The following is a 15,895-nucleotide window of genomic DNA, read 5'->3' as shown; positions in this document are numbered from 1 at the left end:
AGTTCCAAGAAATATTATAATTATGCTACTTGGAAAAGTAGAAAAGGCTCATCACTGTTTTAGGTTCATCGCTCACCCCTTCCTATTTAAAACTGAACACAGCTCCTTTTAATTATAAATAGGATATTGTAAGTTCTACTGAGTCTCTCTCTCCAGATTGTTGCTTAGGTTTGGTGCCTTCTAACCCTCCATTGTGAGCAACAAAATGTGTTAACTGGTCACGGGTCTCTCTAGCAATGGATTAACTAAACATGCCATGTACCAAGGCAGCCGTGAGTAGAGCCCTGCATGGACACAAAATCCGTATCCACAAAAGGAGCCGCAGTTCTTTTTTTTTGGGGGGGGGGGGGGGAATTATGAAATAACCTTATTATTCATTTGTTTCAGGTTCTTTGTTTAAAGGTTCTTTTCAAAATAAGTTTTCTTCCCAAAGGAACCCCATCTATGTGGCTATTTTGGTTTTCAGAAAGCCTCTTCTGGAAATGTGATTGTGTGGATTATACAAATGAAGCATAAGAGTTGTAAATCAGTGCTTCATTTGTATTTTCAATTTCCCTCATTTGCATTCCTCCTCCAAAAAGGAATGCCATGTAGACAAGGCCTGTGACTTTAAACTAGGATGACTCATTCCTGAAGACAAATCACTCCAGCAACTAAGAACAGCCATGCAGTTTCTCCATATAGCAGAAGAATACAGTCCTGAAATGACTGACAATGAATTATTACCATAAAATGTTCTTTAAGTACAAGGAATACTCAGAGGATCAGAGTTAAGAGACCAATTATATAATCCCAGTTTAACTGAGATTTTATTTTTGCCACGTGTCTTATTTCAAGTACATTGCTGAATGCTTCTTCTGCCATGAGGAACCAAACATATAATGGCAGGACAAGCTTCTCAAGGAGGTATCAAGGAGTATCTGTCAGCATACACTTTTTCTTCGTTTAATTATACTGACGGTGGATTTTGAAATGTTACAGGAATTTGAAACCTAATTTTTTCATGTGCAATAAAACAAAATAAGCCTTCCCTCATCCCACAAAACAGAGACACAGGCAGCAGGCTGCTGCTTTGAGCAGAACTGCATCCTCCCATGGGGGGAGGGTGGTGGGACGGAGTAAAGAGCTTGGTGGGCTTGACCCTGCCTGCCCTGGTTCTATGTGAAAAGTGGAGCTGAATTTTATTCAGACTCTCTAGAACACTTGTTTTCATTTTAACTGCTATTTAACTCAAATTTACTAAGTCCAGGTAAGAGAAAAAGCCATCTTTGTTCAAGATTCGACATGTCACCCTGCTAATTAAGGGCTCAGAGTTCCCAACCCACTTCTCTGAATCCTTTCAGTGAAAACCTGAGCAAAAGCAGAGAATAAAAGACAGGATATTCCTGATGGTTTCAATATAAAAGTACAGATTTATAAAGAATCGTTCAGGGATAAGTCATGCATCATAAAGCGGCAAGAAAAGGCACAGACCCAATTTTTTTTTAAAGTCTCCTTCACTTTAACTTGTCAAGGCATATTTTGTTTTAAAGTAAGTCACTAGACAAGAAATTAAAATAGACATATGTTTGTTTCGAAGGCAGTTAGGGAACACACAAGAATATTTCAGTTAAGATATGCTTGTGATCAGCTCCTGAGATCAGAGCATGATGCCTTTTGGTGGATTGGTAGATAAACATGTGGTCTGAAGTCCCTGTTCTACTGTAACTCTAAAAGCCATTTTTTTTGTTTATACTAGGTTTAGCTTGCATTATTGGAAACAAGAGCACTTTGAACAATTTTCACCTTTTTCCAAATTCCCTGACATGATAATGAAGTACAGAAAAACAAGACCTACAAAGGTCTTATTATTAAAGAAAATAAGAGTCTTTTATTACTATTAGGAAAGCTGTACTTTTTGAACTTTGCATGCACAATCCTGTATAGTTAATTTCCTTATTAACAATTAGGGCCATAACCTTCCCCTTCCCTTTTCCTGCATTTTTTCTGGCTGTTTCAATAGCACAGGATTTGGCCATTCACATTTACAAAATACCAAGACAAGTGTGTGAAGTTTATTTAGTTGTCCCAAGTCCCTTTAGTGTGCTTAAAAAAATCCCACTCAGTACTTCTGAAATTTATGACTGAATTTTTAGCATCTCACCTGTGGAATGATGCAAGTTACTGCTGTGCAACTGCTCAACCACAACAGAATGAGAAGGCCACTAGTAAACAGCTCCCAAGTACAAGATTTGGTTTCACAGCCTTGAGTTCTACAAGTTGGTGTTGCATATGCATTTTAATGGGAATATTTTAACAGAAGGCAAAGGGGCCAAAATGGCATTCTCTAATCCCAAAAGTTTGTGCTGCAAATCTACAAACCTCATTTGTTGGAATGAGCAAACCTTTGATTCTGAAGAGCATTGCTGTACAAGTGATGAAACAAGGAGTGAATCATCCAGAAAATGGAGATTCCTTTAAACCACCAAGAGAACTTCTGAGTAAGTTATACTCCAAGGAAACACAGGCAGCCAAGTAGCCTAAGAAATTTGTGATGTGAAGACAGGCTGAGATTAATAGCACTGCTGGAGGTAAAACTGCAGGGAAGACAGTCTGTCTAGACACATGGAGCCTTCCCAGCACCTAGGATCACATTCATATGGGGTAAGCTAAGATCCTGGAAGACTATAGAGGGGTTTTCTCCTCACCTGATAACTAAATGTATGATCCTACACTAATCAGGTGGTCCACCTCCCACCTAGACCAGCTACGTCACAGAGCCCTCACAATCTTCATCCAGATTATCTGTAGTCTTGGTGAAATGGTATAGGTGATTTCACAGAGCTCCTGCTGAGATGGCTACACTGAGAGATATGTCCCTAGCCTCAACATCTGCATCAGGACATAAAAAAAGGGCAGTACTCCTCCCTTGCACAGAAACCTGAGGTAAGGCAGGCCTAATCTCAGGCACAAGGATAAAGCCAATCTCAAAGGGAATACAATGCTGGAAGACAGAAAGGGATAATGAGTGGCTGCTCAGGCTATGTCTATACTAGACACAGAAACTGACTGTCAACTGCGACAATTGCGTAGCTCAAATTGACTTACCAGCAGTCAACTACAATGGCTGTCTACACAGAAGAAGGTCAGTGGGAGTGTTTCTTCCATCAACCTCCCTTAATCCTCACCACTTTCAAGGTGTTTCAGGGTCAAATGCATGAAATATAAACATGGAAAATCAACCCCGAGTGGGTCAATCTTCTTTGGTAGTGTAGCTTAAGCCTTAGATTGCTAAGCAGAGGACTCTGTGCCTACTCCTACACTAGCACACTTGGTCGAAGTAGCCTATTTCGATGTAAAAACATCGAAACAGGATACTTTGACACATATTGTCTACACATCCTCCAGGGCTGGTGCCATCGACGTTCAACGTCAAAGTAGTGATGGAGAACGTCGAAAGGAGCCACCCCGGAAGCAAATGTGGAGCATCCACACAAACAAGCAGTCCTCGTCGAAATAAGGGGCCAGCAAAGCCCCAAGCCGCTCCCTTAAAGGGCCCCTTCCAGACACACACAGCCTGCACAGCATGAGATCCACAGAGCCAACAACAGGCTGCAGACCCTGTGCACGCAGCAAGGACCCCCAGCTGCAGCAGCAGCAGCAGCCAGAAGCCCTGGGCTAAGGGCTGCTGCACGTGGCGACCATAGAGCCCCGCAGGGGCTCAAAAGAGCATCTTTCAACCCCTCAGCTGATGGCTGCCGTGGAAGACCCTGCTATTTCGACGTAGCGGGACGCAGATCGTCTACACACCTTCTACTTCGACATTGAACGTTGAAGTAGGGCACTGTTCCCATCTTTGGACAGGAGTAGCGATTTCGACGTCTCGCTGCCTAACGTCAATTTCAACGTCAAAATATCGCACGGCACGTGTAGACGCGATGCATACTATTTCGACATTGTGCCAGCTACTTCGAAGTAGCCGGGTAGTGTAGATGCACCCTGTAAGTGACTGAAGAAAGGACTTTTGGTTTTGGGTTGCTAAAATAAGCCATAAAGAAGAGAGAGCGGTTGTCTCCCTCTGTTGGCACCCCACACAATGCAAGGAACATTGTAAGACATGAGGAAGATGTCTCCTAGGAGGGAACTGAAGGTTGGTGGCATTGAGGAAGAATGTTCCTCCCTGTCAGCATGTTCCTCCATAGACATATCAAGGACACTCCCAAGCACTTCAGTCTATGGCTACATCTACACTGCAGTGATCTCTTGACAGCAGTTACTGTTGGAAGCTCTCTTCTGACAAAACTTCTCTCGACAGATTGTGGCCACACATGAAAGCTGATCGAAAGAGCAATCTGCTCTGTCGACAGAAAGCAGCCAGACTGCCCGGCCTCTCTCTTGACAGAGGAGACCCTGGAACACCGTCAGACAGGGTCGCATGGCCAGCAAGCCCTTCTGAGAGCTCTGGTGAGGCATGCCCTTAAACAGATCCCTCCCTCTCCCACGCATGTTTTCTGCCCATGCTGAGGCTTGCCTACCTCCAAAAGGTACAGCATAGCTTGTGCAGGGCTTACACACTTGCTGAGAGAGACTTTGCGCTTTCCAGCTAGCCATGGTGCCAGACCAGCCCCTGGGAGAATTGCATGAGCCACACACACAGGTGCTGCAGCTTCTGCTGCACCTCATCACAGCCACCCTCCCCTTCCTCTGGGGTGATGAGCCCGCCATGGCTTCCACATGGGCCCACCTGCACTTGCCTCCTCACGTGCAGAGGTGGGTCTGGAGGTACAAAACCAGTTCTGAATGGTGTGACCGGCCCATCATGGGGCAGTGGGATGACCAGCAGTGACTCCAGAATTTCCGCATATGGAAGGACACCTTTTTGGACCTCTGTGCTTGGCTCGCCCCTGCCCTCTTGATACAGGACACCCAGCCGCAGCCTGCTATCCCTCTGGAGAAGCGGGTTGCCATCACCCTACGGAAGCTCGCTACCTCCAACAGCTACCACTCCATTGGGAACCAGTTCAGCATGGTAAAGTCCAACACTGGGGCCATCCTCATGCAGGTAAGGCACTCTCGGGCTGCAGGTCCTGCACAGAGGGACCTTTGTGGACCAGGGTTGGGGTTTGAGGGGTGCTGGAAAGCCCCATCTCCAGAAGACCATGCCACCCCACCCTCACACAGACCCACTGCCAGGGTGGTAGCTTCACTGGGGGAGAGGGGCTCCTGGAGATCTCAAGTGGGAAAGGAGAATGGGAGGGGGGGCAGGAGAGTCTCCTGGGGCTCCCTTCCTAAGTTCCTCATATGTGCATTCAGTCCCCCCACTTTGCAGGTTGTGATGGCCATCAATATGCTCCTGCTGCAAATAGTCACCCATCTCACAGATGTGTACAGTGGCCGTATTCACCATCCTGGCATTCTCCAACTGCTTTGGGGCAATCAACGGGACCCACATCCCCATCCGTGCTCTGGACCAGAGCACGGCCAGGTTCATCAGCTGGAAGGGGTATTACTCTCTTGTGCTGGAGGCCCTGGGTCAACCACCGTGGAAAGTTCCTTGATGTCTATCTCGAGTGTTTGGGCTGGAGCACACAACGGTGGGTGTTTTGGAACTCCAGCCTATGCCGGAAGATGGAAGTGGGCAACTACGTCCCCCACTGAGAGCTGGCAGTTGGGGATGTGAACATGCTGTTGTGCATGGTGGGGGATGCTGCCAATGCTCTACAAGTCCTTGCTCATGAAGCCCTACGTAGAGCAGCTGAACCCAAGACAGGAACTGTTTAATGCCTGACACATCTGGGCACAGATGCAGCCTGAGTGTGCCTTCAGCACAACATCCCTCAAGTAGTGGCTGCATGCTGTGGAGGGATAAGGGAGAAGCCTTCCTTCCAACGTGGGGAGCTATAAACAGCGAGGTGCGGCTCTGATCTGCCAGGCCCATCGGGGTGGGCAGCAGATGTGCAAAGCCCTGAGGGAGAGCTTCTCCCATGGCTCCCAAAGACCCATTCAAGGACACCCCCGGAAGGGCCTTGGGCCTGCAGCTCTAGTCCATCCCTACCGCAATCCCTCTTGTCACCCCTTCACCTCCTAACCCCTCCCCAGTAAAGAGGGATGCAGCCTTGGGATCCCCTACAGCTGTGGGTTCAGGGTCCCTGTCAGGACTGGGTTGGAGCTAATAACATGGGGAGGTACAGCAGTGGTGGGGCTGCAGCGAGGTTGGGGTTGGCAGGAGGAGCTGGAGCGGCTGGCCGTCAAGGGGAGTGCGCATAGTGGGGGGGGGCCTAGAGGGGTGGGAATGGCAGGGGGAGCCAGGGAGTGTGGCCATAGCCATCACCCACCACACAAGGTCCATCACACCTTGGGGGATGGCCAGGGAGTGAGGGCAGTGGGGGGCAGGGTTGGGGGGCAGCAGCCAATGGCGTCTCGGCCAACTGGTTCTGCCAGGGCCATGATGGTGTCTAAGAAGTACTTCAGTTGGTCCAAGGTGTCTGTCCACCACTCTCACTCTTCCTGCAGTTGCCACTCCAGGTTGTTGGTGACCCTCCAAAGGGCAGCGTGTAGGCCCTCTGGAGGTCATCATTCCCCTGTTGATGGCCTCTCCAGCAGCAGGCCCACCCTCACTGTGGTGGGGTGCCGGCTTGTGCTGGTTCCAGTCCTGGGTCGGGCTGTCCTAGCCCTCAGATGGTGCAGCTGTAAGGAAGACAAACAGGAGAGATGATGAGTCATTCACACAACACAGTCACTCAGGCCCTGCACCTCCACCGTGAGCAGCAGCCACCACATCCTGGGCCAAGGGATGGGGATGTCCCAGGAGCACAGACATGTGTGGGCTGCACAATGGGACCTGCCGCACAGGGAGGCCCACAGTGCTTTGGGGACCAGGTTGACCACTGTGGGCCCCGCTGCCCTCCTGCTCAACAGGCTAGAGGTTGAGTGGGTGTCTGGCCACAGATGGGTACCCACATGGGTGGTGGGTGAGCCAGGTGCACTCCTTGGTGGTGTGTCTGGGGTCAGGACGGCTTGTGTGGCTGGTTGACTTGCTGCTGTGACAAGAGCTGGCAGGTCCCCCATCCCCTGGGGCTCATCTGGCCTCCCATGAGGCTGGCAGCAGGCTGGCACCCATATCCAGGGGCTGCCTGCTGGGTCCGGGTGGGATATTCTGCCTTGCACATGGTTGCACATGCTGGGACTGCAGCACGATGTTGCACCCAAGCTGGCCTGCTGAGCCTTGCTGCACACTCCTTCTGCGCCCACCCCCCACGTCCTGGGGTGTGTGATGCACAGGTGCTCACCAGAGGGTCCAAGGAGGCCTTGGAGATGGCCTGACTTGAGGGGCCTGAGTCCAGGGCAATCATGAGTGTGCCCTTGCTGGCCTTGGACCCCATGTCTGCCTCTGGCTTCAGTTAGGCCTCAGGGTGCTCCTCCTCCTTCTCTGTCTCCGGTGGTTGTGGTGGGGGAGGTCCTCTGCAGTGTCCATTGGTGCGGTTGAAGGGGAGGCATCTTCACCCCTCAGGAGGGGGTGGAGCTCATTGTAACAGAGGCAAGTGGGGGATCCTCTACTTGACCTCCAGCCAGCATCCTTGGTCTGCATGTACTCCTGCTGGAGATCCCTAACCTTGGCCTGCATCTGTTCCACAGTGCAGGTGGAGTGTCCCCAGGCCACCAGGGTGGTGGCCAGCTGTGTGTATGCTGGGGTATCACGACTTTTGGAGGAGGGGTCCAAGAGTATTGCCTCCTTGGCCCAGAGGCTGAGGAGGTCCTGGAGCTTGGGTCCGGTCCATGACAGGGCCTAGCATTTTGTGCCCTGGAGGGGCTCCTGGGACCCCTCCAACTGGTCCGTGGACTGGCCTGGGGAATTGCGCTGTGGCTGGCTCTCTGCCATCTCAGTAGGGGCAGCTGACAGAAGTGGCTCTGCAGTGTGGTGAAAAGCAGCCTGCTGCTGGGCTGCTTGTATGCTGTCAGCTTCCTGTCATGGGGTTTTCAGGGTTTCCTGAGAGTTTAAGACTGGCTGGAGGCAGGGAACATAGAGCTGTGATTGCTGTTGAACAGGTGTCTCCCAGGGCAGCTGGAAGTCCCATGGAGGACTGTTCTGTCCACAGAAGGCCCCCCAGAGTTTCCACTCTTATTTTCTGTCAAGAGAGGCATTTTGCCTCCTGGGGAAATGTCAGAACACTTTTGGCAAAAGTCATCTGAGGTCATAAATGAAAGTCAGGAACCTGCTGGATCACTTATGTGATCATGAAATGAACGTACAGATACTATGTAAATATTACGTATGTATGCTAAACCCTGTTTTAAAGTCAAAATTGTAACGTTAAAATTAAATAGGTTTTTAAAACAGGTCTTCTATTAGTCTAAAGGTGTTTGTTCACCTGCTCTGGCTTCCATGTAAAATAAACATTGTAAGTTGACACAACGACTATACACAGTCACCAGGGGAATCAGAAATTAACCTGAGCGGAAAAATACAGGAAAATAAGCTGTGGGGTTATCCTGACTCAGAGTGCAGACAATTCACTTGGGGCTATAAGCAAATGGCAAAATGACATCCCTTTATCCTGCACCTCAGAAGAAAAAGGCCTTGGTGGAAGATGTTGCAAAGGACTCACAGTGAGATAACACTGACAGGAGGTTAGTCTGTTTAGTTTCTAGAAAGCATGACATGATTTATTTTATATTTAACTTTTTTGTTTCCATTATCCTGACTCACTATCTCTTGAAACTGACGACAAACTTGTTTTCACTGTGAATATATCTGGGGACTGTCAATTGATCTTAAGTTGTGTGTACACTGTTCCCTAGGGAACAGAAGACCTGGTATTTCTCTGAGTATTCCATAGATAAGGGGCTGGATAGTACAGGCCACTTCAGAGTGGACTGGGTACACCTATTGTTAACCTGCAAGGGAAAATAAAGGCTGGCCTACTTCAGAAGAGATTACTTAGACTGGTGGTGTCAGAGATATTGTCTAGTTAAGCATAAGCAAGTCTTCCCTGTGGTCGAGACAGGGGCTGTAATTAGATATTATCATACTACTATTATATAATATTAATTATATTATATTATAATAATGTATGATTCACATATGTTATTTCTGAAGCTACAGACTAACATAGTGATGCTTCTGACACAAGATTATACACAAAGTCCTGATTGCTCTGGGAACTGTCACACCAAGCCTAAGGAAAAAGGGAGGCAAAGGAACAAGCAAAAGCTGCCTCCATTCATGCATTGGCATAGCAGAACAAAGGGAAGGCATATACTGCAACTTTCCCCTGCCACAACAGCAAGGAATCTTGAAATTCCTGATGCTGGGTTAGAGAATGATTAAAAGGAAGAGATTCAGGAGTGAGTCTCTCCTCCATAAGATCTTGGGTCTGATATTCTCTGATTCTTCTAAAAAGCTCATTTCCTTCCTTCTTTCCGGCCAGCTGTCCAGTCATCCGCCTGCCTTCTTCCCATAAGTTTGGCATCCGGCTAGTCTCTTCACTCGTTTTTGAATTTTGTTTTGAGTGGGGTGGGGGGAGAAAGGATGAGCTAGAAGGAGGTATAAAAGAGAGGGCAGGCACAGAAACTCAAAACTTTCAAGACAAAATTATGGGGAAGTGCTACCTCATATATATATATATATATATATATACACATACACCTTCCCAAGTGACTATCTCTTTTACAGTGCCTGACTTCCCAATAGACAGTGATGTACAACATTCAGTTATAATTCATTGTAAGATTGGGGAAGTCAGACACTCAAAATACAAAACACTACTTATCTGAGAATAGGAAGAAAAGCAAATTAATTCTACTTACTGTACTCAAAAGAGCTTTAAACATTTTCTGCTTCACTATCCTTGTTTAATTGTTGTGCTAATTAAAAACAGAAGGTAAGACAAATGGCCTAGGTTTACAAGCAACATCTCTAAACACAAAAATGTAGTGTTTCTCTCCTTAATCGTATAGCACAGTATTTAAATCCACACTTAATGATAAATTATCCCCTGAAGTCAGCACAGTGCTCTACAGAGACTGACAACTTTTCATAAATATAATTTAACAGATGGTAAAACATTTACATGTGCTGTGTCCCATAGCTTTATCTGTAACAGCTTTTTCTTTTATTCTTTCAAACAAACAGGAACAGAAAAAAAAATGGCTCTCAGATGCTGAAAACGACTGGTTAAAAGTCCCAGAAGTAAACAATAAATAAGAAAACATTTTGCTGGCTTCTGAAACCACCAAATATCTATATAAAGTAAATATATATTAAGTTTTAGGTAAACTGCAAATTGAAGCTATGTTATTTTTACCAGTTTGTATTGTAAAATCCTGCAATAACAAATCTTTTAAGCTTGAGATATATTATATAAAGTTATAAACAACGGATTTTCACACTTAGTTTTGAGATTTTGAAAAAAGATGAAAATTTAAATCCTCAATTCAGTTAATTCATTTAGTACTGTTCATTTTGGTATCATCTGCTATTTTCATTCAAGAACATGATGTCACATTTGTTATGTCCTTAAAAAGACAAAAAAAAAAAAAATTCAGGTGCTTGCTAAAAAGCATGAATGTCTGTCCAAGTAGCTCATTTCAATTTTGGAACAAAGATCCCTTCAATAATTTGTTTTTTTCTCTTTTAGTGACAATTTAATTTCATGTGCTGTGCTCTGAAAACCAAAGAGTTCTCCATTTGTGATCCCCTTTCTATGCGCCCAGCTGTAATGACTTCTAATCGTAGGCGATGAGCTTAAATCTTAGTCTTTAATTTTATATTTAAAAGTACTTCAAAATTAATTCAGAAAGGGACTGCCCTATCATGGCTTTGTATAATTTAACTTGTTAAGAAGTAAATACCTTTTAGCAGCAGATGAGAGGGTTTCTTTTCTGGCAACTGACACAGAGGCACCATGGCTTGTTTTTCTGCTTCCTGAACTTCCATTTGTTATACAGGACATAGAAATAGCTTCTCGGAGGCCTGGTTGACCTATAAGGAATTTGAGGACAAGAAATTTTATAGTAACTTTCAAAACATCCATGTGACATTCAAATTAAGAACCATAACAGGTAGGGTTGGCTTTCAAGACAAAGAATTTATTTATCAATCCAAAAATTGCTCTCTGAAACCTTTTAAGACTTTTAAAAAAAGCACACTGGAATAACAATGCATATGTGATATATACGGTATGATCACCATCAAGTGCATGGATAGGTGGGCAAGTGTATGGATGGAGATTTATTGTTGTAAAACACTCACACCCAAACAATAAACCAAGATTTTAAAACAAAAAGATGTTCTAATAGTTGAACAATTTGTTTAAGTTACAGAAAATGTTTAACTGACAAGACAACATTAAAAAAATACATCTACAAACACATCTGGCTAATGAACTAGCTCATTAATGTCCAGAACTAAGGATGTTTGTACATAGGGGCATTCTAAGGCAGAATTCAAAAATTGAAACATTACACAGAGTTACAATTTTATTTGCAAAGTGGAAGTAACTAAAATGGTATGTTGCAGTCAAATGGCAGGTTATAATATAATACTCTGGCACAGAATCACCCTAAGCTTCACTTGCCACAAGATTAGTTTTAGTTATGAAAGCAACAGGAACACACGTTCCTTGTGCATCCGTGGTGCAAAAAGGTGAAGTATCTTAAATTATCACATTTGCCATAACTGCACCTGGCAGGGTCTTTCATCATTGCTATCTCTTCATAAAGCGTTTAAGGATAAAAAGTATGAGTGATCCAGAGAAAGAGCATGTCATTGCCAAAATACAAGACATTACATGCAAATGAAATGTACATTTAGCTGGGAAAAATTATCCCCTACCCTACCCTCCAGGGGCAGTTGAGAAGGTTTTCTCTTGTAGTGAACTGTGTACAAGGGGAGGATGCGCAACACACCTTTGATGGGGCTTCCTGCTTTGTGCACTGATGGGACTCTCTTGGCGGACAGGTGTTTAAATATTTAAATGAGTCCCTGAATAAGGAGGTGCATGAACCTCCTGTGCACAGATCCCAGGACCCGAACCAGAACCCTGCTTCAACCCCAAGACAGGAGAGTGCCATCCCGGTACGCTCTGGTCCCCGCTAAGGCCTCCTGGAAAGAAGTGGCTGGCAGAGACAGCGAAACCAGGACAACGGTTAAAGTTGAAACAAAGTAACTAAAATTTTATTAAGCAACACAACAAGATCAAACTATAATAAGTAACAGTGCTAAAGGGCAAACTTAACTAAACACTACTAATAATATCCATAACTTACAGTTAAAACAGTATCCATTATGTTTCCTGTATTGTAGTTCTTGAATTTGTTTTATTGATCCGCAAAGCAAATAATTGACTATTTGAATGGGAATAAAAAGGGCGGATGGGATTAGGAACAAGGGTTAAAGGGTTTTAAAAATCCCCGCTGTCTCCTTCCAAGGCCGGGGTGGGGGTGCTAGGCCCCATGTCTGCGCGGGGTCGGGTTGCTAGCCCAACCCAAGGGGTTGATACCTGAGAGCCGGTCAGGGCTGTCCCTCTTCTGGGGGGCCCCCCGGTACTCCCTTGTAGGTTCAACTGAGTGTACCTGGATGGCTTACGCTCTTCCTCAGGTCACTAAGGGAAGATGGACAACTAGGGGAAGCAGGGAGGCAGTGCCTTTTCCTGCAATTTATTTTAATAGAGGTGGGTAGGTAAAAAGGGATAAGGGAGGTTAAACCTTCACCTTATTTTAAAAGGACAATTACGATAACTAGGAACCTAATGATTACTATTAATACTAATTATTAAAGAAATGTGTACCTAATAATTATTAACAAAATTATTAATTAAATGTGCTTCTAGAGAATTGAAAATAGTATCCCAGCCTGGGCTTTCAGGCCCGGCCTTAGGGGTCAGGCCCCCAGGTACTTCCCCTCCCCCGTCAGGGGGGACCAACCCCCCGCTCCCTCACAGAGGGTCCCGGTGTCCCAGGTGGGTATATATTAAGAAGTTTGGATATGGTAAGGTAGGTTTACGTGTCTTGTTTGGTAATAGTTACAATCAGGTAAGTTGATGTCCAGTCCGGTGTGTGAGTCCAATCCAGTAGTGACGTGTCAGGTAGGTTGTCTCGGTGTATAGAGCGGCTTGGGCGATGTTAAGACCGGAGCGACGACGGTGGTGTTGGCAGACCCCTGGTTGCGCTGACCGAGGTGGGGGGCCAGTTTGCCACCCGGCGGCCTGGCCGAAGGGTCTGCTTGCCGCTCCTTGATGCAAGCGTGAGCTAGTGTGTGGTGGGGCGCACTGGCGCAATGACGCCGCTTCGGGCCGCAAGGCGGCACAAGCTCCTGTTAGAGATGGCCAGCGCTGCTAAGTATGGCAGGTGCGGCAGTGATTTAGATCAGTTTCAGCACCGCCCAAAGGCAGGTGCTGCAGTGATTTCAGCTCTGTACCGCAGGTGCGGTTGTGATTCAGCTCTTCTTCGGCTTTGCGCGTGGCCTCAGGATCAGTGGACGCCTGTTGGCCATGCTTTCCCGTGTAGGGTCAGCAGAATCCTTGCCTGCAGTACCCAAGGGGCCTGAATGCCAGGACCAGCCTGACTTATATAGAGAGAGTTCATACATGATTCATGAGGTAATCATCATATGAAAATTCTAAACACCTGTTTTCAAACAGGTCCTCCGGGCCGGGAAGTTTCCAGAAACTGCCCACCTGTGCCCAATCAGGTGCCCGGAATTCAAATCCATGATCATGAATTATTCATGAGTTCAAGTTACCAGGGAAACCAACTGACACAGAGTGACCGTTGCAGGGGGCTGCTAAATGGCAGCCTATATATCTTTAGATTCTACCTGTACCTGCACTGATGTTTAATGGTCAAAGGCTTGTTTCCTCTGGCCCACGGGTACGATAATGCCCGAGGGATAAAAATCCCTGACATGCACAAGAGGTGAGGTAAGGAGCACACAAGCGGTGCATATCATAGTATTTACAGCTACAAAAACCTTCTTGTTCAGAGCGGGGTTTCCAGGCCAAGACAGCTATTTTAGCACTTACTATCTTGAAGAGGCTTGACTTCTATCAAGTGTAAAATTGAATTACTCAGACTCTGGCCCAAGAAGAGGATGTTGGCCAAAAGATAACTGTATGATTACTTCATAATGCCATTAGCACACACAAGGTAGTGTTACAAGTGAACTGTAGCAACCACAAGGCATGAAGTCCTAGGCCATTATAAACAGAATGATGGAGCTCTGCATGGATACAAAATTTGTACCCATATGCACATCTGCAGCTGCAAAAAAATTATCCACAGATATCCACAAATCTTCAGGTTTTTAGACATAAAATCTTTATCTGCAACAATGAGTTGTGTATATCCAAATCCATCTCTGTGGAGGCAGATACCCATGACTATAAAGCAGATATCTGCAGATTTGCAGGGCTCTACAGAGTGGAACAATGCAGACCAACTTACATTGCTGTGAGGTCTTTATAATGGAAAGGGCAAACAGCATTGTCTATTAAAATAGTTCAACACTTCACATTATAAGACTGTGGTTTCAGTAGCTTATAAGGCTGCCAAAATAATTGTCTGCATTGAAATTTTCCATGGTGTGTGTCTAGCTAGGGCAGAATTATTTTGTGTAGATTGGGAATAAGGGGTTGGTATAACATTGATTAGCAGGTTGCTCCAAAGTTACAGTACTACTGAAAGCTGACAGAAGGTGTAAAGGACAATAAAAGCAGTCTGAAAAAGCCTGGGAAGAGTGGAAGAAAAGTGGAAGAATATAAGAAACCATTTTGATTTTCTTTTCTCCCCTCCCTCCTCCAGCCCCCAACAAATCAAACAAGCTTAGTTCTTGTCAGGTAGCTTCACCCGAGAGGCTACTTTTGTGGGCAGGTTTGATTTAATTTTTTAATAAAGAGTCTAATTTTAAAATAAATGATATTTTAATAATGTCATAAATGCATTTTCATGACATAGAGATCAGCAAAGTCATAAAATCATCACGAGCTGGAAAGTATCTTGAGTAATACCAGCACATAAATGAGCTTGTTTTATTTTCAATGACTAAGTAAATTATCTTCTCCAAAGAGGTACAATATGTCAAGTCTCCTGATTTGTCCTTGAACTGTAGCTGACCCTTCTCTGTCTTTCTGTAAATGGTAATTATCAATACATCTCAGGCTGCCACTGAGGCAATTATGCAGAAATGTGAATGGGAGGACATAAAGTGTCACAACTCTGAATTCTCTGATCGACACAAAAGACTCAGTGGACAAGCTGAGGGTAAAGTGCTCAGATGAACCATATTTCAAATAAGAAACATCTGACATAGGCACATAATCAGAAGGAAAACATGTACTACCTTCTCCTCCATAGGGAGAGAATGCTACTAGCAACGCAGGGCTCATGATATTACATCTACAAAGAACTTTCTGTTTTAAGATAATGTGTCTTAGTCTGACAACAAATAATAAAATCTTAACCAAGAATAGTGACAGAGAGGTAGCCATGTTAGTTTGTATCTTCAGAAAACAAAAAAGCAGTCATGAAGCACTTTAAAGACTAACAAAATAATTTATTAGGTGTTGAGCTTTTGTGGGACAGACCCACTTCTTCAAATCTCATTTCAAATCTTCAGATTTGAAGAAGTGGGTCTGTCCCACAAAAGCTCATCACCTAATAAATTATTTTGTTAGTCTTTAAAGTGCTACATGACTGCTTTTTTTTTTAATCCATGAATAAAATCGGAAATCACTCATACCCAGCTCTTCCCTAGCTAAAAGCTGCTCTCACCCATTCAATATTGGCCGCATTAAAAGGGTTTTAAATTTCATCTGTAAAGTAGATTGTGGTAACTTAATTTAAAATGAAAGGATTTTCTTTTACATTATTATTTGAATAATGCTCACCAATGTGCTAAGATTATTCACAGCACACCTCC

General features: G+C 45.1%; 1 protein-coding gene across 1 annotated transcript in view; it reads right to left on the bottom strand.

The window, feature by feature from the left end:
* EML4 (EMAP like 4) overlaps positions 1-15,895 on the bottom strand; it is a 244,447-nt gene that overhangs the window by 89,805 nt on the left and 138,747 nt on the right. Inside the window, exon 3 of the mRNA XM_074989602.1 lies at positions 10,831-10,960. Within this exon, the coding sequence (XP_074845703.1) occupies positions 10,831-10,960 (130 nt within the window). The remainder of the gene's footprint in view (positions 1-10,830; positions 10,961-15,895) is intronic.

Source organism: Carettochelys insculpta, chromosome 3 (genome assembly GCF_033958435.1).
Source record: "Carettochelys insculpta isolate YL-2023 chromosome 3, ASM3395843v1, whole genome shotgun sequence".
Lineage (NCBI taxonomy): Eukaryota > Metazoa > Chordata > Testudines > Carettochelyidae > Carettochelys > Carettochelys insculpta.
The sequence above is the reverse complement of the archived record's forward strand: the minus strand, read 5'-3'. Positions and strand labels throughout refer to the sequence as shown.